At 52.4% G+C, this 22,612-nt stretch overlaps 1 protein-coding gene across 1 annotated transcript; it reads left to right on the top strand.

Annotated features, from left to right (window-relative positions):
• Window positions 1-1,704: 1,704 nt before the first annotated feature.
• Window positions 1,705-22,335, top strand: MICALL1 (MICAL like 1). Its single transcript, XM_036400347.1, is given in 17 exon segments — window positions 1,705-1,886; window positions 7,991-8,039; window positions 10,055-10,196; window positions 11,307-11,410; window positions 12,052-12,182; window positions 14,384-14,964; window positions 15,501-15,564; window positions 16,223-16,605; window positions 16,882-17,099; window positions 17,101-17,361; window positions 17,822-17,956; window positions 18,284-18,410; window positions 18,767-18,857; window positions 19,227-19,300; window positions 19,711-19,825; window positions 20,160-20,206; window positions 20,505-22,335. Coding segments are annotated over 17 exon segments (2,790 nt in total). The 5' UTR covers window positions 1,705-1,740; the 3' UTR covers window positions 20,627-22,335.
• The last annotated feature ends 277 nt before the right edge of the window (window positions 22,336-22,612 follow it).

Below are 22,612 nucleotides of genomic sequence, written 5' to 3'. Positions count from 1 at the left end.
GCAGCACAGTAAGCATACCTGTCAACAGCAACTGCCCTACTTTCTTTCTATCCAAAGCCCAGATCTTTCCCAGGAAGTGCTCAGGTGGATGTGGTACACAACATGAGAACCCTGGCAGGTATCTCCATGATCAGTTCTAGTTCATAGCATAGCAAAAAAATCCAGCGTGTTGCTGGGATTTTAATATCTGCTTGGCATGTCAGAATTACAGATTTTTAATGCATATCTGTATCATCTGAAACACTCCAGTGGTTACAGGCTGTTCTCAGGTCTGTGAATATGCTGCTGCTTTGTTTCCATCTGCCAGAGCAGTTTCCAAAGGGTGCACAGAGCCCATGCACTCATGTCCCTGGCTCCGCGCCTCCTCTGTGGGACTGCCGAAGGTTAACTGAGCAGGACTGGCACTTGGTGGAACAAAGCCAGGAGGAGCTTGCAGCTCTCGCTGGGTGGAAAGATGGGCTCAGTGAGCTGCGGTGCCTGGCACTGCTGGAGGCTGGAGGGTGTTCAGCAGCATCAACAGAGTTCCACTGGTGCTGGGAAGGCACTCCAGAGGGAGGTGGGGGTGGCTAGAGCTCCAGCCTCGCCTGCTGCAGCAGTGTTTGGTGAGTGGAAGTGGTTCTGCACAAAATGGTTTTGTCAGAGGGAACCACAGTACAGGGGCATGTGCTCTGTGTCTGTCTCTGACCTACAGTTGTGAAGGGGTGAGTGTAATTATGGAACCTGGAAAATTCAAGAAAACCTCCCTCATCCTGCTGTCCCTTAGGATACATCAGGAAGACCCTGTCAGGCGGCTTGGGGGATGCTGAATAGCCAGCACAGTAATTACAAGACTGACACAATGTTTCATTTCCTTTTTTGCTTACAGAGTAGTTTTTCTTGTGATTTACGCCACAGCTTATCTCGGGCACGGAGTGGGGAGATTGTACAAACCAGTCAGAGAATTTATTTTTCACTTGTTACAGTTCTGGGACCATAGAATGATAGAATGAACAGCAAAGTAGAGGAAAGAGGGTACTACTAATGAAATCTGAGTGAAGGAAGGAGTGTAGAGCCCATACAAAATAATTGCAGAGAATGGACTCTTTAAGATTTGGAACTGGCAGCAATAAGCTCAACATCAGTGTGATGGTTTGGTCTTCCACAGAGGTAGCTGTTGGAGGTGAAAAGAAAGCTAAGCCCAATAAAGTAGCCTTTAATAGTGTGCTTCCCCGCCTTGTCAAGCCATCGCCCCCGAGCGTGCACACCAGCTCTCGTGACAATCCATCGCCTCGATGTTGTTCCTGAGATTGTATCGCACTCTTCCTCCACGTCTTCCAGGGCTTCCTGTGAAGCACTGCCTGTGACTCCAAGTGTCTTGATCTTCAAAGCTCTCCTTGGCCCTGAGCCTACCCTGGGAGCCACCTACGTCCCAGATGTACTCCACTGCTTGTGCCCCTAGGACTGCTGAGAACTGCTTCTGCCTGGAGCAGCCTCTGTCTAAGCCTGAGAGGGTTTCAGCAATCAGGCGGCCGGGTGGTTTTTAATCTCGTTGAATTTAAGTTGTGTTCAGGCCCAACTCTTTCCCCGAGGTGGGAGAGGGTGCTCTCCCAGCAGGCCGCCCTGCTCCCCGGGAAGCGCCGGGCCTGGGGGCGCGGGAGCTTCCGCGGCGCGTGCGGGCCCCGCCCCCCGAGCCCCGCCCCGGGAGGCCCCGCCCGGCCCGGGCTGGCGGCGGCGGCGGCGGTGCTGGGAGCGGCCGCCCCGATGTCGGGTCCGCGGGGCGCCCTGCAAGCCTGGTGCCGCCGGCAGTGCGAGGGCTACCGCGGCGTGGAGATCCGCGACCTCAGCACCTCGTTCCGCGACGGACTGGCCTTCTGCGCCATCCTGCACCGCCACCGGCCCGACCTCCTGTGAGTGCAGGCCGCGCCTCGCCGCCGCTCGGACGGGGCGCCGCGGGGCCACGGCTGCCGCCCGCGGGCGCTGCTGGCAGGAGGAGCGGGGTCGCGGAGGTTTGGGGCGCGGGACCCCCGGGACCTCCCTTTCTGGAGGGGTTGGGTCGCCTGTGCTCAGGAGCGATCACGGGGGGACTCACGGGGGTTTGGGGGGGTGGAGGAGCTGTGGGAAGCGGCTCCAGGCTGGCTGGCAGGGAAGCTCCCTGAGCGGGGACATGAGGGGCTCAGAGAGCGGATGTGTCTCTGTTGCGCTGATGTGCTGGTAGGGGATGCACTGAAGAAGATGCTGTCGAGAAATAGTTGGGTCCTGGGAATGAAGAATTCCACATTCCCAGGCAGTGCTGAAAGCCAGATTGTATGGAGCTCTGAGCATCTTGGTCCAGTGGAAGGTTTCCCTGCCCATGGCAGCAGGGTTGGAATTAGATGATCATTCAGGTCCCTTGCAAGCCAAACTATTCTATCACTCTGTGTTTCAGCAAACGACCTCCTGACCTGGTCCTGCAGACCTGTCAAGGTCAGGGTTAGCAGAAGTCATGCAATATAAGGGTGGTGAGAGCACGGAGGTGGACTAGGTCCATGTGCCCTAATGGGAGCGGTGCCTACCGGAGAAGAGACGTGGTGTTGGTATCTGGGTGTGGGGGTGTTTTGCCTCAGCAAGACGTGAGCTTTCACACTTCAGGAGGGCCAGAGGCCTGTCCTGCACAGGGACATTCCCAGAAGCAGCTACTCTGAAATCTGTAGAGGCCTGGACCAGGTTGCTGCTTGCATTTGCTTCTAGCTTGCTTTCTCTGGATGCCACAGTGAAAGAAGGAGGCAGCAAAAGCCAGCAGGGGTGTTGAGCCTCTCTAGCCTCCCCCAGCTTGGGTATCTCTGGGGGGGAATGTGATTTTCAGGAAGCAGACAGTGAGTTTGGGATTGCTTGGGGGCGCTGTGTCAGGCTGGAGAAACTGGCTGGGCCGCTGGAAGGAATCTGCCCCGACCTGCGCTGTAACCCTGTGTGCCCCGGTGGTGCTGGGAATCCGGCGCCCATCTGCTCTAATCCCTGGAGCCCTTGCAGGGCAGGTAGGCATCGCCCCAGCTCGCTGTGCCTGCGGCATGCACACACTCCTTGGCCTGCCCTAAAGCCGGCCAGGGTGGTGTGTCCGTCACGTTCTGCTCTGGGGTTGGTGGTTCTTCCTCTGAGGCTGCCCGTACTGACCAAGTTCTCTTTCCTGAGCTGGCCTCAGGAACGCCTTTTGCCGTGACAGCAACCTCTGTCAGGCAGAGGGTTGGCCGTGACTCCACTGTGGAGCTGTGGTGTCCACGAGAGAGTGGAACAGGCCAGTGTCCTTACAAGCTAAAGCTGAGCAGGTAGGCTGGAAACTGAGCTGCTGCCTGCTGTGTTTCAGGTGGCTGCCCCAAAACCCTCAGCATGGTGTTCTGGAATGATTGAGAGCCAAGGCATACAGTGTCTTTGCATCAGTCTCTGGGTCTTGAAGGAGCTGTGTGGTCTTGTGTCCTGCAGCTCTTGGATGGTATGGCTCACTCTGACTAGCTAGAATGGAACCTCTGAAAATGGTCCCAGTGACAAGGCTGTTGGGTGGGAAGAGGCAAATTAAGGACAAGAACACGTGCAATTATTATATTTTTTTGTAAATGGCACAGCAGCTGGGAACTGAAAAGGAGAGGTTCAGTAAAAGCTTATGATAAACACCACTAAAACCACCTGATGGTTTCCCATGAACCATATTTGCCATCCATTAAGGCAGGGGCCACTGCTCTTAAGTTGTCAGTGGGCTTAAATCTGCCCCTGGCAGATGTCCTAACTACGTGCTTCACAGGTCCTGTGCACGAGCTGCATTGTAGAGACAAGGCCCAGGGCCTTACAAGGACATGGCATGTCGTAGAAGGATTTTCAGACCGTCAGGAGAGCAGCATCATTTCATCTGATTCCAGCTTCTTCAGCCTGTCCCAATTTGGAAGTGGGAAGATTGGATCAGAGGCAGTAAATCTCCTGACGGCAGAGGAAAAGTGGTTGCCCTTCTTTTCTTCTAAAGTGCTTTCAGTCAGTGCAGTAATGGGACTTGGCAGGGATCTGCAGTGCCTTTCTGACCTTGTGTGGTGTTCCTTTGTGCAGGGCTCTCCTGCCTGCGCAGGCAGCTGTGCTGCTCCCCAGGGCTGGAGTTCCTCTGAGCTCCACAGAACTGCCAGTTCCTCTGCTTCCCTGCTTCCTGCTGGCTTTTCCTGGGATTGCAGAGAGGAGGAATGGGCACATCCATAGGAGAGCTGAGCTGAAGCTCTTCTCTACCTGTGTGACACCACTCCTCTGCCACCCTGATTCCCTGGGCAATGCTGCTGTGGTGGCTGTCAGCCTATCCCAGTTTTCTGACCTTGCCTGGGTGCACCCCTGTTGTGCTGCTGTGCTGGGAGGGAGCACGCTGAGGAAGAGGCTGTCATGAAGGACCACATGGGTAAGTGAGACTGAGGACAGTTTTCTGCATGACTCCTGATTTGAACACAATCACCGTGGAATAAGGCATATTGGCATCAGAGGGATGTGCTGCCCTGGAGAGCTTTGGAGCAGCTCCTGCAGAGCTCTTGGAAACACTATAGATTTGGGCTTTTTGAAAGAAGTAGACTGGAATTCCTCAGTGTCTGCTGAATTCAGCTAAAGGTGTCTTGAAGTGACCACCAAGAACGAGGTGCACACCGCCAGGACCTGTGTGTTGAACCATGCAGATACAAATCCCTGACTCCATTGTTGTAGGCACTTCACTTGGCTTTGTTACCTCGCTGTCTCAGTCAGGGAAATGGGAAACTTGGATTTAGCCTCTGTGCTGCTGGCTGTGTGATCTGGAGATGAGACATTTAATCTCTTCTCTTCCCTTTTCAGTTAAGCTGTCAACAGCCAGACCAACTTGACAGTGGACTGTGGGGATTAATGAGTTTGTTTGCTCAGTGCTCTAGAAATCTGAAGCATGAAATTAGTGTTTACAAGGCATTTGCTACAGATTAATGAAGCAAAGAGCATCTTTCAGCATCTCAAGCTGTACAGCCTCCCTGCCATGCAGGGAAGGATCTTCTCATTCAGGGGTTAGAAGAATAAAAGGAGTATGGCACATGCCTTTGGAGTGTTGGGAGAGATGGAGGCTTGAGGATAACAAGAGATGAGAGCTGTTTTAGAAATGCTGTTTTGTGTCCCTAGAGCCGTGGGTTTGGTTACAGGCAGGATCACAAATCTTGTTTGTTCCTTCCCATGTACTGCCTGCATTTCCCTGACAAGACCTGGAAAGCTGAGTGGCTTATTATGTGGCACTGCCTTTAAGTGCTCATGGTTTATATTTGAGGAATCCAGGAATTTGCTCTGGTTTTAGCTGTACAGCACACCCTCCCCCCTTCCCTGGATCTGCTGTACTCCCTGGCAGCTGCCCTAAACCCTGGAGTGCTTAGTGGCTCTGCATGTATCTAATTAGGTAAGTGCTTGGGATGTTATTTGCATAGAAATATTACTCCACGATATGGTACAACACTGGGGTTTGCTGAGTCAAGGCAGTTGTTCAGCTGGGATAGCCAGAGTCTTGCCTGTCCTTACATCCAGTCCCTTGGATGGGTATGTTGGCAGGAGAGGAGCCTGAGCAGAGCTGGATGAAAGACTGCTGAGATCAGGGCAAGGAAATAATGTGACATGCAGCCACATGTCACAGAGCTGCGAGATGGAAAGTTCTGGGCTCGCTGCAGAGGAGTCAGTTTATAGAGGGGAAAGGGGTGTGTCTGGAGTGACTTTTCCCCATTCCTGAGAAGCCATGCTCCTTGCACATTGGTACTGGGAGCTTGCCTGGAGCCACAGGGATGGCACGTGACCAAATGGCATATGGGAGTGCTCATGTCAGGAGCAACACAGGTCAGTGTGGTCCTGTTTGGCTTATCAGAGAGGGAGCTGGAAAATGGAGAGGAACTGAATAAATTGATCCCTGTGACCATGTACTGATGGACTTCAATGTCTCAGATAAAGCTGAGTCTGCAATCCTACATTAATGGAAAAGAATCTTCTATTCCCTTGCTGCTTGGTAACCCCTCGATACCTCTTGAGCTTCACATCCTCTCTGCTGGCATCTGCTTTTCCTAATGGATTTGCCTTGGTATACTAAAACTAAAACAGCTTTGGTTTGCTGGGGCAGAGTGGAATGGACACGATGTTTTGTCTGTCAGAAAATACTCTCCCAGCCCAGCCCACCAAGGAGTCTTCGAGCTTCCAGCTACACCACTCCCATATCCTGAAAGCAAAGGCATTCAAAATGGAGGTCATGAATGTTTAGAGGGCAGTTGATATATAACTTTGCTGTCATTGCTTCTCCTCTGTTCCAAGTTGGCATTTTCTTTAAAAGGAAAAAAAAATACTGCAAGGTTAAAGGACTTCTCTTGGCAAAAACAAAACAAAAACTTAGGGAAAAAACATCTCCCAATGGAGACTAGTTATAATTACAAATATGGCAGTGGTTTTGACATTAAAGCATAGGCTGCAGCTGAAACTTTTGCTGACCAGCATGTAGAGAAGAAAAAGTTGTGGTATTTTGAGCAGTCTGAGCTGTGTACATGTATTCGCATGAGCTTTCAGGATGGTAACAGTGCTGAACATCCAGCTCACCTTTCTGTGTGTCTGCTGCATTTGCTCCTGCAGCAGTGAGTGGCTGCAGCTTTGTTTGTGAGGAAACGGCACCAGCAGCCTCTTGCTTTTGAAGGGAGGAAGTGTAATTTTCTGGTGGTGTAGGCAGCCGGGAAAACCTTCCTGAGCTCATCACAGACTTCCTCTGCAGCTTTGGAAAGCTGCATGAGGGGCTTTGAGAAGGGGCTGGCTGCTCTGCTGTGTGGCACCAGGACAGGTTGTGTTGGTGTTCCAGGAAAAGGCAGTAAAATCCAGAGGAGGATGGAGAAAGGAGGTTCATGCAGCCCCTCTCTGCAGGTGTGTGGTGCCACCTCACCTGGATCCTGGACAGCACCTTCGGGATGGGGAATGCATTCCCTCCTCTAGTCTGAATTGTCCTTCTGTGTTGGTCTCCCAAGCTTTGGTCTCTGTGGTCCATTGGGGTGGCTTTGCTTGACCCTAGACCTCTCTGGAGCGCATCCTCCCGTGAATCCAGCTAGCAGGCACACCAGGCTGCTGCATGAGGAGATTTTGTAACAAAGCTGAGGTTCTTGGCAGGAAAGAGCTGTAAGCAGTGCAGCGTGATGCTGTTTTCACACGTTGTACCCACACGCACATGCAAAAGACATAACTAACTCCTTCCTGCATTTCTCCCCCTCTTTTGAAAGCCTGCAGACTTCTCTATCTTTCTGCCCTCTGCTTCCCTGGTGAAGACAGCTAATCAGTCCCTGTGGCCATGTTGAACCCCCAAAGGGCTCCAGGGGAACAAGTGAAATGGGTTTGAACAAATGGATCCCCTGAGTTGGAGACTTCTGAGATTCCTCTGTGTGCCCTGAGCACCTTGCATTCAGCTCCAAAGCTGCAGCTGTGGACTCTTTCTTGTGCACTGTGAATGTTTGGGGAAAAAGCAAGGACAGAAGTGCAGTTGAAGATGGTCTGTGTCACCCCAGATTCCTTAAGGTGGTGCAGGGAGGTTTGTCTAAGGATCCTCATAGAGCCACCTGTATATGTCCCTTCTTTCTCTTGAGGTAAGGGATCTGTCTCCCCACTCTCTCTGTTGTGCCAGTGGCCTTGGAAAAGCAAGTCTGGGGTCATGTCGTGCAGTGTTTGGTGCCGCAGTGTGTGGTGCTAATTGAGACATGGCCCTGGTGTTTCTGCAGCCTTTAATCTCCAGGGCAGAAGTGGGTAACGAGAGACAAGAATGACATTTTAATTTCCTGGTCACCACCCATTTGGGACTCGCTTTCTTTTTTTAATTGCAATTTCCCTTTGGTTTTCTGTCCCGTTACAGCCTGAAATCTGCTTTGCCAAGGTTTTGTTTATCTAGGGTCTTAGGTGTTGAGTTGTTGTAAGGTTGACTGTCCTTGGACTCTACGTGTGATGGCATAGGGGCACTTTTCTTCTGCACTTCATGTGGCTATTTTGTGCTTTCTCATTTCAGAGACTTTGATTCTCTCTCCAAGGATGACGTCTATGAGAATAATCGCTTGGTAAGTTCCTGTTCTGCAGTGCACAGAAGGAAGAAATTATGTGAGAATGACTTGATGGAGGTCATGTAGTGTGGGAGGAATTTGTGACAGTGCTGACGATATAAGAAAAATCTGTGTTTGTAAGTAACAGGCAGGAGCTTCTCTGGAAACAAGGGAATCTGAAACATCAGCTTCCAGCCTGTTTATCCTAATGGTTGCCAAGACAACATCTCAGGTGAAGATTTGAATGGTGCAACATCTTCACTTCAGGTGTTCCAGATTTGCAGGCAATGGAAGCAGGAAGCTAGTTTTACTTCAGGCATCAGCAGAGAGAAAGGTCATGCTAGACCCTGGTCTGTAATACTCCTTTCCTGCTCGGGACAGCTGGAGCCCATAGCAGAAGCAGGCAGTGTGGAATGGGGAGGTGCCCAGCCCCAGGGGCTAGTGGTAGGACAGAGCAGCAATAGCCCTGCTTTTTTTAAATGACAGAAAGACCTAGTGGCTGCAGGCTCCATCTGATAGTCTGTGGAGAAGCATGGCCCTTCACCTGCTACATACAAATATCTTAAGGGTGGATGTTGAGGATGAGGCCAGACTCTTCAGTGGTGCCCAGCAACAGGAGAAGGGGCAATGGGTACAAACTGAATTACAGGAATTCCTCAGCTGAATATGAGGAAAAACATTTTTTTACTGTGAGGGTGACAGAGGACTGGACTAGGCTGTCCAGAGAGGAAGTGGAGTCTCTTGCTCTGGGAATATTTAAACCCCAACTGGATGTGATTTTGTGCCACCTTCTTTAGCAGGGGTTTGAACTAGGTGATGTCTGAGGTCTCTTTCAACCCCAGCCATTCTGTAATTCTGTGATTTGGGATTTACAGGATTAGGGCTGTCCAGCTGTGTCCTGGCACGTCCTTTCCTACACCAGTTGGCCCCTTTCAGTCATTAGCAGCTTTTTCCATTCAAGACCCATGCAATGGGTATCTTGTCCTATTAGAGACCTCTCAGGTGGGATCTCTCTTCTCTCCTTGCTCCTTGCAGCCTTGTGTTTAGTAAGACTCAGTCTGGACAACTGACTTAAAGCCAGGCTGAGCAAAGCAGGATGTCCATGGGGGGCACTTTTATGCCCCTAATTACTGCAAATATCTATTTTCTTTTGTTTCTCCATTACTTTCCTTTATAACTCACACCCTGCACAGCACCTTATGCCCCAGAGACTAGGCACCTTCAGTCTTTACCCACACCCAGTACCTTTACCTGTGCACCTGGTACCTCACCATTCAGTGCCCAAACCACTCTCATCTCTTCCTGACTTATTTTTCCTCAGTCCCTGCCATAGTCTTGCACCCCTGTGCCTGGGAGACCACTGGGGGTATGCTGCCCTTGGCTCAGCAGAGGGATGGCCAGTGTAGAGACAGTAATCCACACATACTGACAAGTGGGAAACTCTCCAACAGATTTTTTTTCTCTTCCATTCCTTCCTTTTGTAGCTGCGTTTGCAGTTGGAGGAGATGGGTGCTTCTTATCACAGTGTCCTTGTTTCTGCTTACTCAGACACAGAAAAGTACTGGAAGTACTGGCTTGTGCATGGCAGGGTACTGGATGTGGAGCTGGGATGGCTCTGCTGATTGTGGGAGGGGAAGGTGAGGCACCCCAGAGCATGAAAGGATGAGCAGTCAGTGTTTCTGTGGGGTGAGCATTTGGGGTGGCTGGGGACACTGCTCAGTAGAGCTCAGTGTCACTGGAAGTACCTGCCAGCCCTTGGCCCTTTGTGGTGCCAGCCAAGACTCTGCCAGTTCTTGCATGAGGGCACTGCTGGTTCAGCTGAAAAAACACTGGGTTTTTTTCAGTGAAAACTTGAAGGGAACCTTGCTTCTGTTGCTTCTTTTTTTAGTCAAGCAGCATGTCTGGAAGCCTCTGTCCATTAGGGATGCCATAGGCTCAGTATTTAACCTCCCTTGTGGTTCTTCCAATTTGATATTTCTTTTACTTTTCATGAAGCATCAGTTTTCTTCCCTTAGTGCCTCTTGTTCCTGCAGGCCTTTGAGCTGGCAGAGCGGGAGCTGGGCATCCCAGCCCTGCTGGATCCCAATGACATGGTCTCCATGAAGGTGCCCGACTGCCTCAGCATCATGACTTATGTGTCTCAGTACTACAACCATTTCAACAACCCCAGCCAAGGTGAGTGTCCTCCCACCCCTCAGTCTTCCAGTTTGTCCCTGTTTGAGTACAGGAAACCCAGCACAGCCTTGTGCTTCCTCCTTCCTGTGGCAATGGGGAGCTGTGTTTGTGGGGAAGGGGAGAGGAGCAGGTGGTACCTGCCTCTCCTGCATCTTGCTGGTGCCCCTGAGGAGGGCCTGGAAGAGAGAGTGCGGTGGGGTGAGGTTTCACAGGAGGTGTGGGATGATGTAATAGCTCAGGCTGTGGAAAAAGAAACGCCTTTCTCCTCCCTCTGCACTGCATTCCTGCCAACTTGGGTTGGGCCACCACCCCTGATGCTCATCAAAACTCTTTGTGATCTGCTCTAACCCACTAAAATAGGAGAAAGCTAAGTAGGAGCCCATCTCCCACAGCTAATCCTTATGACATGGGTACATGTAAAGTGACTGGAGGACATAGGGAGTGGAGCCAGGCTGGAATGTTTCAAATCAGCTCATCTGTCCCTGCAGCTGCGGCCTGAGCTGAGTGCTTTGAGACAGCTCTTCCCAGGCATCCTTTGGCTGGGTGGAGATGAGAGCTCCATGTCTCCCCTATTTCAGTAGCCACAACATGAGATAAATCTCTTCCACTTGTATATGCTTCTCCAGGGATGCTGGTCTCCCAGACAAGGAATCCTGCTGGGGACTGGTGTGTGAGCTCCAGCCCTGACAGCAAGAGATGCTTCACAGACATGCTGACAGCCTGGAAGCCCTGGAGCCCAGTGGGTCACCACAATACATCAGCAGCTGCCCCAGCTGCTCTGGGCTTTGAGCGTTGCTTAGGGAGGCAATTACAAGGAAGCCAAGTAACACGTGATGAGTAAATAAAATCACAGTGAGAGGCTGGCATCCCTGGGCCACAGAAGGGGATCCAGAGCACGCCAGGCGCTCTGGCAGCCTCACAGCTGACCCATTATTAGATTGTGTTTGTCTCTTCCACCTAAAATAAGCACTGAAGTTTTGGGAGAGGCAGGTCTCATCCTATGTCACAAGGCTGGATGATTTTATTTTTTTTCCCCTCCCCTTCCCGCACATGGGTGGTGTGAGTCACCGCTGCTCTCCACGCCTGATCCTCCTTCCCTCTTGCCTCCAGCCAGCGTCCCTCCGCCTATGAAGCGACCAACTGCTGCCTCCTCTCCTTCTCTGCTGTCCCACAAGACCCCTGTGGCTGCAGCTGAGAGTCCTTCAGCACCACAGGTACCTGATTTCTTGGTAAAGTTTCCAAGACAGCCTGAGGCAGTGGTACCCCTTGTGCTGCGGGTGAGGAGATGGGGAAAAGCCTGTCACAGAGCCATGTAGGGGCCTGTCTGTGTATTTTGGGAGGGGTGTTTGGGATTTTGTTTCCTTGTGGGATCCAGCTGAGACTGATTTTTCTCTGAGTCTGTGGACTGTAATTTGTCCATAGCAGACAAGAGGTTGGGCAGATTAGTGCTGGGTGTCCTTCCTATGTGGGGATAACCCTGTACATGAGGAAAGAGCAGGAGTGTGGAACTAGAAGGGCAGAAAAGATGCCTTTTATTTCAGTTTTCAGCAGTTGTCTGGGATAGGACCTTTTTCAATGTTTCACAGGATCCTGGTGCATGGGGTATAGATAAGTCCCTTCCACCTTAGACCTTCAGCTGTAGATACAGCCAAGGCACCTTTGGAAGTGGCCCCTTCTAATTTGGGAAGAGGCAGCCTGCCTGTGCCTGGGCTTGAGGGCAGCTGTTCTGTGCATTGTCAGCCCCTGAGGTCAGGCCCTGAGCTGTGGGCCTTGCCCAGAGAGCAGCTGCTGTGGAGAATGCGTGCTCTGGGGAGCAGGCTGTGGCCCCGTGCTGAGCTCCTGTGCTGTGTCCCAGGAGGAGGCCCCCTCGGAGCAGCGGCCCCAGCGCAGCGCGCTCAGCAGCACCTGCGCAGCCTGCCAGCAGCACGTCCACCTGGTGCAGCGCTACCTGGCCGAGGGCAAGCTCTACCACCGCCAGTGCTTCAGGTAGGTCGTGGCCAGGCCAGCTGGGGCAGCCTCTCCTCGGCACACGGGGCCTGCTGCACCCCATCTTTGAGTGTCTGCATCCCTGGGCAGCATGGAACATGAACAACAGTGCTTGAAATGAGAGTGAAGATGTTCCATTTGCCTGCCAGCCCCCTGTCCCAGAGGTCTGACTAGCCCCTTGTGTCCCTGTGCTCCATTCCTGTCCTGCTCCCTGCCTCCCTTGCTGACTTGTGCTCTCCCACTTCATTTACTTGGAATCCCAGCCTCTTGAGCTTCTCCCACCTCCATAAAAAAGGATGCTCTACCTCTTTGCCACCTGCCTACTCAGGACCACCCCCCATCCCCTTCCATTGAGGTCTAAGCCATGACATCATCCTACAGACCTCCTTCCACCTACACTCCACATCCTCAACTGGATATACAGGCTTCCATGCTGCCTGGGTGGTGCTGAGCTCCCAGGGAGCATGTGGAGAGCTGCAGACTCTTAACAAACTGAGCAATGAGCAGCTCTCTGGTTACTTCCTGAGTACAGGTCCTTACCTGCAGCACCTGTGAAATCATTTCACTCTGCTTTCCCTGCTGTGATGATGAAGAAATGAGATCTCTCCCATGGGCCACAGGACAAGGGTTGGCATCTGGTCAGAAACATGGAGCCACTGGGTAGATGTGGGAGGCCTCATTCACCTGCCTAAGCTAGTTGGCAATGTGCTGTAGAAACAGTGTCACAGGAGGGCAGCTGAGCTGAGGTCCATCAGGCTTCCCATCTGCAGCTGGGACGAAAGCAGGAGTTTTGGGGTTCAGGTGCAACCTGCACTGTCCTCATGGGCCAGGAAAAGGAGAGGTGCCATGTCTGCCGTGGCACAGCTCATAGCCCTTCAGACTGAGCAGGGAGATCCCTGTAATTTAATCCCAAATATTTTGCCTCCTGATTTGTTTTCTTGTCTATTTTCTGGTTCGTTTGTTTGTTGTTTTTTTTTCCTGTGCTGATTCATGGACAGTATTTGGTCAGAAATGTCCTGTGGCAGTGGTTCCTGTGGGCTGATGGAGATAAACCCAAAGCAAACCACTTTCTCCCCTTGTCTGAGCTTTCCACCTCCTCATTTCATCCTACCCCTTCTCTCTAGAGTCCCTCTGCACTCCATTTTAAAGGAAATCCCTGTCAACTGGATGCCCAGAGCAGAATTCCTTGCCAAAATTATCTGCTGGCAGCGTAGGGCAGCCAGCTGCTGCAAGCACCAGGTATTCAGACAAGAAGGAACAAGCTTGGTTTTCATGGGAGTGCTTGATCAGCCCCTTGCCTTTGGCTGTCTTTCATGTATGCTATCCACCTCTCTTCCCAGGTGGAGAAGGACTGACTTGCTTGCCAGTGTTTGTGCCATCACGCTTGTGCCTGGAGGGATTCATTAGGAAGCATTCAGAGGCTCAGTGGGGGAAGAGTGGATGATCCAGGGAGATGTGGCAGACAGCAAAGGACAGGGAAGCTATTAGCTCAATTTCAACAGGCAAGGCAGAGTGTAAGAATGGCCCTGCTGCCTAAGGCCCTTGTCCTTCCAGCCAAATGCTGTGGCCCAGCTGGATGCCATGGTCATCATTACTGAGGCTGAGCATGAGACCAGGCCAGGCTCGTGTGTTCCTTCTCCTGAATACTCTGGAAGCCTCCAATGCGGGAATTTCCCGAGTAGAAAGTGATGTAATTTTATTTAATAATCAGCATTGGGGACCGGTTGTTTTACAAACAAATGTGTCTGACGGCTCTTTAATGTGCCAGGACCCTTGGCCCCTGCAAGGCAGCCCGTAGCCTCCCTGTGCCAGTTCTGAACCAGTTGCTCCCTAATTCCAGTTGATATTCACTGTTTCATGTCTGTGAATGGTTGATCCCTCTCCCCATTCCAAATGTGGAAACCACACCATATCCCAATACCAACTGTCACCCTTGCACATCTGTTAAATCTTTTCTGAGATGAAGCAAGAACTGAAATGTGTGCAGTATTTGAGCTCTGAACTTGCCATGGCTTCCTACAGTGGCCTGCTTACATTTCTCTACTTATTTTCTGAATTACTTCCCCAAGGGCACTCTAGGATTTAATAGCAGAGGTAAGAACTAACTCCGTGTCCCTACAAGGGTCTTCCAGGTGTGTTGCCTTCTGTGAAGGGCAGGATGGCATCCCCCATCTCATGGTGCTCTCTCTTCTCCTTGGCAGGTGTAAGGAATGCTCCAGCACGCTGCTCCCAGGGTCATACAAGCCTGGGTCAGAGGCAGGGACTTTTGTCTGCACGCAGCATCGTGGTAAATTTGCCGTGAGTGGGAAGGCAGAGAGGAGACCCAGCCTAGACCGACAGTCACCAGAGCTAAGAACTGAGACTGGGGCTGACAGCATGGGAGAGAGTGCCCTCCCGGCAGGAGCAGAGGTGGGGAAGGATGATGCTGACTCCCAGGAGAGTGTGGCAGAGACCTCTACGCCTGCAGAGGGCCTTGCTGGCCCGGCAGAGAAGGACAGCACAGCCAGTAAAGCAGAGACACCGACAGCCCCTGCTCATGCTGGCAGTGGGGCACCTGTCTCCCAAACTCCCCCCAGGCCTCCAATCCCCAGCAAGCCTGCAGGGCTCACCCAGGACAAAGCCAGCTCGCTGGATGGACGGCTCAGAGACCCACGTCCCACCCCAGCCCCAAGGAAGGCCACCGATGCGTCTGCCCTGTCCCCTCCAGCCTCCCACCCTGTCCCCCGGCCCAGGTCCACTCTGCAGGGCGAGGGCAGCGAGTGTGGGCCTGGCATGGTGAACGGTAAGAGGGCAGGATGGTGGCAGGGGTTACCCTCCACATCCTTGGTGGCTGAGGTGCTTGACTGCAGGTTGGCTGAGTTCCCTTCCTTCTCTGCAGCCTGACACTCTTCTGCCTCCAAATAAATCTTGGGCTCAGACACCAGGTCTTTGGTTGTCAACAATTGCCAGCCATCCCCATAGCAAGGAGAGCAGAACTAATTTTCCTGCCTGTCTGCTCCCTTGTACTTCTCCAGAGCTCTTCAAAGGCAGCAAGCCAGTGTGGAGGGAAGTTGGTAGAGCTGGAGGAGTTTGCAGGTGTGGGAGCAGAGGGGCATGTCAGTTCTCCAGGTGCAGCTCCCAGGGAGAAGTGGGGAGAAAAAGGCAAAGGGGATGTTTGCAGTTAGCTGGCTGCATCGACTGTGGGAGAAATGCCATGGGGTCTTCAGTGAGTGGGAATAGCCACCTTCCTGTGGGAAGGTATCTAAGGTGCCCCATGTTGGTTTAACCTCTTTCTTCATGTCCTTTTGGTGTTGTGACAGTCTGACTATGTCTTTCTAGGTCGGGTACCTGAAACCAGCCCCCCAGTCCCAAAACCTCGAGGGAGACCCTGCTCCTCTGATCGGTACGTCCCTCTGCTTGCAGATCACCTGAGAACTCCATAGCAAGGCGGGGCTGTGGGGACAGCACAGCTGTGCTCTTCTCTCTCACCTCCATCAGCTCCTGCTCTTAGGAGCATGTAGGCTTTGACCAGGTTCCTTTTGCAATAGGAGCTAGCCCAGCATGGTCAGACCAACAGTGTTCATCCATACCTCCCAGGCATTTTATTGTAAAGAGTTTGAGAGCTTCAGAAAGGTGTTTCTGTGGCACAGGCAGATTGCCAAATGTCTTCTGAAATGGCCCTGCGTGTGGGTGCTGAGAAGGTGACATTTGTCTGCCTTGTGGAGGGTTTGTCCTGGGAAAGGTGGGAAGACTAGCTATGCCCGTAAAGCTCAGCCTTTACCACTGCTTAGCAGATGGAGGCTGTAATATTCAGACACCAAAACACTGGGCCCAGCAGGCAAGTCAGGCAGGCTGTGTTTCCCTAAGGCCTGTGGGTTTGCCCACAGAAAATGAGACACTGTGTCTGGGGAAGCCTAGGGCCATCCTTGGATGAGAAAGCTCCTTCTGCATGGGAGACATCCTGCTCCATCTTTCCTTTCCCCCAAGGGCAAAGTCTCTCTCCAGTGCCTTGCCACCCCACCTTGTCTCTGCCATCTTGATTTCTCTTTCTCTTCTGCCAGTGGTGGAGCTACTGCAAGAGCCAAGGACCCACCATGGATGGCCTTAGTGCAAGCAGAGCCCAAGAAGAAGCCAGCTCCCCCTCCCCCAGGCAACAGCCATGAGACTCCAAGTAGGACTTCAGAGGAGGAGGATGGGGAGGAGGTGGGGAAAGCCAGGAGTGAGGAGAGCAGGTCTGATACCACAGAGCCCAAACCGTACAACCCCTTTGAGGAAGAGGATGAGGAGGAAGTGGAAAGTGCTGATACCCAAAAGAGCACCCCTGAGCAGGAGCAGAGTGAGACTGCTGCCAAACCTCTCCACCCCTGGTATGGCATCACTCCTACCAGCAGTCCAAGGGCAAAGAAGCGGCCAGCTCCACGAGCCCCCAATGCTTCCCCGCTAGGTGAGCTTCGTCCCGCTCCTTTATCCCTCCTCTGCAGTCTCTGTGTATCCCCTTGGAGGTTCCCCCTTCCCAGGTGCCTCTGCATCACCCTGGCAGGCCAAGCCTTTATGCTGTGATGGTTGCATTAGTTTGCATTAGCCATGTCCTCTCTACCCACTGGAGCACAGCATCTGCAGGCAAGATTTTACGCTGACCCTTGTGTCCAGTGTATGCCACCCTCCCCTTCTGTCCTGGCTGTCTCTTCATTCCTCCCTGAGCTCTCCCTTTGCTTTGCAGCCCACCACCCCATCTCCAGGTTGTCACACTCTGAGCCATCATCCTCCACCCCATCTCCAGCCCTCAGCCTCGAGAGCATCAACTCTGAGAGTTCAGCCAAGGTGCTGGGAGACACCGATGAGGCCTCAGTGCCCAAAAGCTCCTCTGAGCCCACTGTGCACGTGCCAGCAGCCGCCAAGAGTTCCAGCGCTGATGTACCGCTGGCCAGCGTCTCCTCCAGGGGAAAGCCCTGCTGTCCCAGCCAGCCTCTCCACCAACTCCCCCTTCTCCTCCTCCAGTGAGCTGGCCAGCCTCAGTGGGGAGACACAGCCCAGCACCCTGCACAACAGCAGGAGCATCTCCACTGGCAGCCTAAAGACCAGCCCCAGCCGGCTGCCCCCCAAGCCTCCAGCTGGGGCTAGCCCTACACCAATCCTCTTGGCTTCAGATGGGGGTGCTGGGAGTCCCAAGACATCTTCCTCACCCAAACCACAGCTGAAGGTGAGATGATGACCTTCTCCCCATCCAGATCACAAGGTTTTTCTTCCCCATCCATCACTCGGTCACAGGGGATCTGTGGGTCCAGGCTTGCCCCTTTGCTTGATGTGTGACCCCCTGAAAGCAAACTTCAGGCCTGTGTCAAATAGTGGCTCTGCTTTACTCTGCCTACCCCGTGTGCTAGAGAAGAGGCAGGATGTCATGTAGTCTGAGCAAATAGGAAGGGAACTGTGAAGGAAAATATTTCAGCATGCTTGTGAGAGAGAGGCTGGGAAACTGATGTCAAACAGGAGCACAGCTATTTTTCTGACTAGGTGCTTGTGGAGATGAGTGTTGTGTTCCTCCTTTAGGAGGCTGTGGGGCAGGACAGATGCTAGCATTGCCCTGTCTACTCATTGCTACCTGTTGGGATCACTTCCCTTCCCTGGATGCTCATGTATCTGCTTTTGTCTGCCCTCTCCAGTCTTCCTGCAAAGAGAACCCATTCAATCGAAAGCCATCGCCTGCTGCCTCCCCCTCAGCAAAGAAACCGCCCAAGGGCTCCAAGCCTGTGCGTCCTCCTGCACCAGGCCACGGCTTCCCACTGATCAAACGCAAGGTAAAAGGGCCCTGGGGAGCGAGGAGGGAAAAGCCGGCTCTGTGCTATCCCCCAGGGCTGCAGCAGTCCGCAGGCACCCTGCTGAGGCATGTGTGGGCAGGGATTACAGCAGGTGGCTGGGGCTGGGGAGGAGGGGGTGTAGGCTACACCTTGTTCATGAAAGCACAGTCACCTTCCTTTGCTCCAGAGTGGGGTGGGATTTCAGATCCACACTTCGATGGAATATTCTGTTGTCCCTCTGCCCCTGCTAGTGTTGACCAATCTCTGGATTACCCCTGGAAACTGGAGTCTGGTGGTAATGAAAGTGTCTGATTTATGGTTTGGCAGGTGCAGACAGATCAGTACATCCCTGAGGAAGACATCTATGGGGAGATGGATGCCATTGAGCATCAGCTGGATGAGCTGGAGCACCGTGGGGTGGCCTTGGAGGAAAAACTGCGCAGTGCTGAGAATGGTATGTGGGTTGGGCTGTCTGTGGGTGTGGGGCAGGACAGATCCTAGGGCTGCCCTCTCTCCAGTCGAGGAAATAGCAACAGTAACTTCTTCCCTGCTGATGCTGGGGTTGAAAGAGCACAAGAGGCTGTGCTGGCCTCCAAGATTAGTCACAACCTTACCCTGAACATGGAGATGTCCCTAGAAAGGAAACAGGTGGGAGAAGAGATAGGGTCTCTCTGAGCCTCAGAAATAGCCTGAGGTTGGGTTGGCTCCAGCCCAGTGCCTCTCCCCTGGCTAGGCAGAGCCCAGCCTGTTGCAGGGTGATGGGATCCACCAGGGCTGGGAATGGCTCTGAACTGCCCCTTTGCTTGGCAGACAACCCTGAGGACAACCTGCTTGTGGACTGGTTCAAACTCATCCATGAGAAGCACATGCTGGTGCGCCACGAGTCGGAGCTCATCTACATGTAAGTGTGTGCAGGCGTGTGGAGAGGCACTGACGCTTTCTTGGGGCCCTTTCTCAGCCCTCCTGAAATGGTGCTTCCAGGGGAGATCCTGACCTGGCCTTGCCTAAAAAGGGAGGGAGTAAGGGCAAGCAAATCTGTCCAGATGTGCTGAGACCTGACCCACAGTGTGTCACCAGAGCCTCTGCAGCAGCTACCCCAGGAAGGCCTTGAGCAGTCAGGGCTGGTCCTTACTGGTCCTTGGTTCCCTGGCTATACAGGGCAAGATCAGCATCTTGATGGTTCTTTCCAAGCTCACCCTGTACTTTCAGATGACGTTCCATCTCTCTGGAGCTTTGCAGTGCTTCCCAATATTTCCCCCTTCCTTTGCAGCTTCAAGCAGCAGAACCTGGAGCAGCGGCAGTCAGATGTGGAGTATGAGCTGCGGTGCCTCCTCAACAAGCCAGGTAAAGCACCACTCTGGGTATGCTTGCCCCTTTTTTCATAGAACCATAGACTATATTGAGTTGGAAAGGACCCACAAGGATCATTTTTCCCCTGGGCATCATCTCCCCTCTCTCTAGGTGGATCTCAGGTGAAGAGAGGCAGATCTGTAGGGATGCTAGTGCAATCAGCTGGCTCTAGAGGCTCTGTCCCATCTCAATATATGTCCCAGTCTTGTGCAGGGATGTGCTCTTGTTGTCCCCAGGGAATGCCACATGCAGGGCTCTGTCCCCATAGCACTGCTAGCCCAACTGGCCCTGTAACACGGCAGGGTAGAGGGGATTGTGCTGGAGATCTCTGCCCCAAAGCCCTGAATTTCAGTGCTCCTTCAGCCATCTAACTGCTTGTCCTTCCCTGGGGTTTGGCTGGGTAGAGAAGGACTGGACCGATGAGGACCGAGGGAGGGAGAAGGTGCTGATGCAGGAGCTGGTGACCATCATTGAGCAAAGGAACGCCATTGTGAACTGCCTGGACGAGGACCGGCAGAGGTGAGTGAGGAATGGGGTGAGCTGGGGGAGAGGGGAGAAGCACAGCCTGTCTGACTCAGTGCCACATGAGTGCTTTGTGGGGGTGTCTCAAGATGTCCATGTTGCTGATGTCCTTCCCAGGCTTCCCAATCCTTGTCTCTTTGAATGCTTTGTGTGGGAAAGACAGGACAGCATGTGCAGCCTGAGGGATTTATCCTGCTGGTTGCAAATGCTCACAAGACAGTGATGGATCTGCCCCTCTATGGCTTATAAGTAGGAGGCTCTCTAGCCTTAAACAATACAGCAGCTGTTTTCAGGGCTGAATTCCTGACCTCTTTCCCATTCTTTCTTTCAGAGAAGAGGAGGAGGATAAAATGTTGGAAGCCATGATTAAAAGAAAAGGTAAGAAACAAATGCTTTTTGGAGTGATGTTTTCACTGCTGACCCCAGTAAGGGGCAGCACGAGCCATTTGTGATATTGTATGCAGGAGAGATTGAATCTATTCTGTATAGACTGGGGAGACTTTCCTGTAGGGCCAATAATGTTAGAGGCACAGTTGTTCTGCACACCTCTGTTATCAGAGAAAGTGTGCATGCAGTGGAGGGCTTTGATTCATGGCTGTCACCCTTGCTTATTGTCATGAGTGTGTCTGTACAACTATTGACATCCCACAGTAACAACCTCCCTTTGCAACCCCAGAATTTCACAAGGAGACGGAGGCAGAGAGCAAGAAGAAAGGCAAATTCAAGCCCATGAAGGTGCTTAAGCTGCTGGGCAACAAGCACGACTCCAAGAGCAAGTCACCCAAGGAGAAAAGCTAGAGCAGGGGAACACCATCAGTGGGAGGGAACCCTGACTCGCCTCTCCCTGGCCCTGGCTCGCCTCTTCCCCTGCTCCCTCCCCAGGCACCTGAGCTGCTGCCCCAGGGAGATGCCAGCCCTCAGCCCAGAGTGGGTGAGAATGACCAAAGCCCTCCTCTTCCCAGGCTGTAGGGGAGCATGGCCATACCCTCTGTGAAGCCTTGTTAACAAAGTGGGGAGAAGACGGATTTGCTTTTCAGATACGTTACCCAATTGTGTGCTCCTGTCAATAACTGAGTTATTGACAAGCAAAGGAATTTTGTATTTGAGGGAAAACTTGCACTAACTGCACACTGTCCCTTCTCCCGCTCTAACTGTGACAGTTCCACGTGCCTCTGACTTCTGCCAGGAGGGGACTGGGCCTCCCTGTCCCTCCTTGCCTACCCACTCTTGTCCCTTTTCTGTTCCATTTTTAACTTCAGGAGAAAACTGACATTAGAATCAGGATCCTTTGGGTTTTACTGGCCTAAACTAAAAGGTTAAGAAAATACTCCTGCATCACAAGGCTCTAGAGCCATAGCCAAAAAAACAACTGGTGCCCTATTTATTTTGAGCCATCCCCTCCCTTGAGCGCCAGGGTGGGTGGCTCTGTCCCAAGGCTGAGAGGACCCAAGGGGATGGCGTGCAGCTGCTAGGATGTAGCTCACATGCCCTACTCAGGAACCCCACTGCTGCTAAACACTGCTGACTCTGCTGCCTTCCTGGGGAGGGAGAACCTGTTCCTTTTCCAGGCAAGGGCAGAAAAGCTCAAGACAGACTGAGTGCTGGTGAGGGGCACCGAGCTTGTGTCCCTGCTCACCAGTGCCACCCTTGAGCAGCAGGGGAGAGAGGCGCGGTCACAACTGACCTTTACCCAGCTTCAGTTGTGTATACTTTAAAAGTGTGCAGATGTGGCTGGTTGTTTTTTACACCTCCTTTACTAGATGAATTCAAACCTATCCTAAAACTTTAAACCTCTTATTTTATTTGTCATGTGTGTGCGTGTGTGTACATCAGAGGAGGGAATGTGGGGGGCAATGTTTTTCCAACCATCCCTTCTTCCTTCCATTTTTGTTTCCTGCCTTCACTTCCAAGATGATAAGTTATTTATTGAATTATTGGATCAGTCTCAATGAGAGTTTCATGGGTGTTTGGTTGGTCAGCTGTTCATCATGCCTTCTCATTAGCAAATTAGACATAACCAGCCCTGAGCCATCTGCTGCAGTCTCTTCTAAAAACCCAACAGGCTTTAGCCAAAATGCTCTTGGAGCAGTGCCTTGCAGGGTGGCTGGTGTAGCATTCTGGAGAGGGATCCTCATTTCCCAAAACCAGAGGGACCTGAACCTCTCCTCAATCCCAGCATGGCCCCCGTGGCTGGGAGCTGGCCAGCTCAGCCCTGTGCTGGTAATGCCATCTCACCCTTGCCATACCCAGCAGGCTGATGAGGAACAGTGGTAGGGGAGGGGAGATCCCAAAGCACAACTCTTCTCCAAGGAGAAACAAATCTGCTTTAGAGCCTGCTGCCACATCACTGTTGCCAAAGGCCACTGGGATCACTGCAGCCTGACACCCCTTGGCCCTGTGCCTGGTCAGAAGTTTGATTTGTAAATTATACTGTACTAACCCCATGACTTCCATTCACCTGAACAGAAATAAAAGAAACATTGGATTAAAAAAATGATTGTGGATTAGGTTTCTGATTCCTTTGTGCACTTGTGCTGTCCCAGGGCCAGGGCATGTTGCCTGGCTTTGGAAAGTGGCTGAGTATTGCTAAGAAGCAGAGGATGAGATCTTAAGGAAATTGGAAACTGGAGGTTATGCTGGGATTTCCACAGGAAAAGTTGGACATCATGCTTCAGCCTGCTGGAGGACAGAGGGGCGGGTATTTATGAGGTGAGCAAACAGCCATTTCCAGTCTCTGTGGGAATAGAGTGGCTATTCTGCATACCATGCTTTCAGGAACCAAAA

The sequence above is a fragment of the Molothrus ater genome, chromosome 5, assembly GCF_012460135.2.
Source record: "Molothrus ater isolate BHLD 08-10-18 breed brown headed cowbird chromosome 5, BPBGC_Mater_1.1, whole genome shotgun sequence".
In the NCBI taxonomy this organism is placed as follows: Eukaryota; Metazoa; Chordata; class Aves; order Passeriformes; family Icteridae; genus Molothrus; species Molothrus ater.
This window is presented reverse-complemented; position numbering and strand designations above follow the sequence as displayed.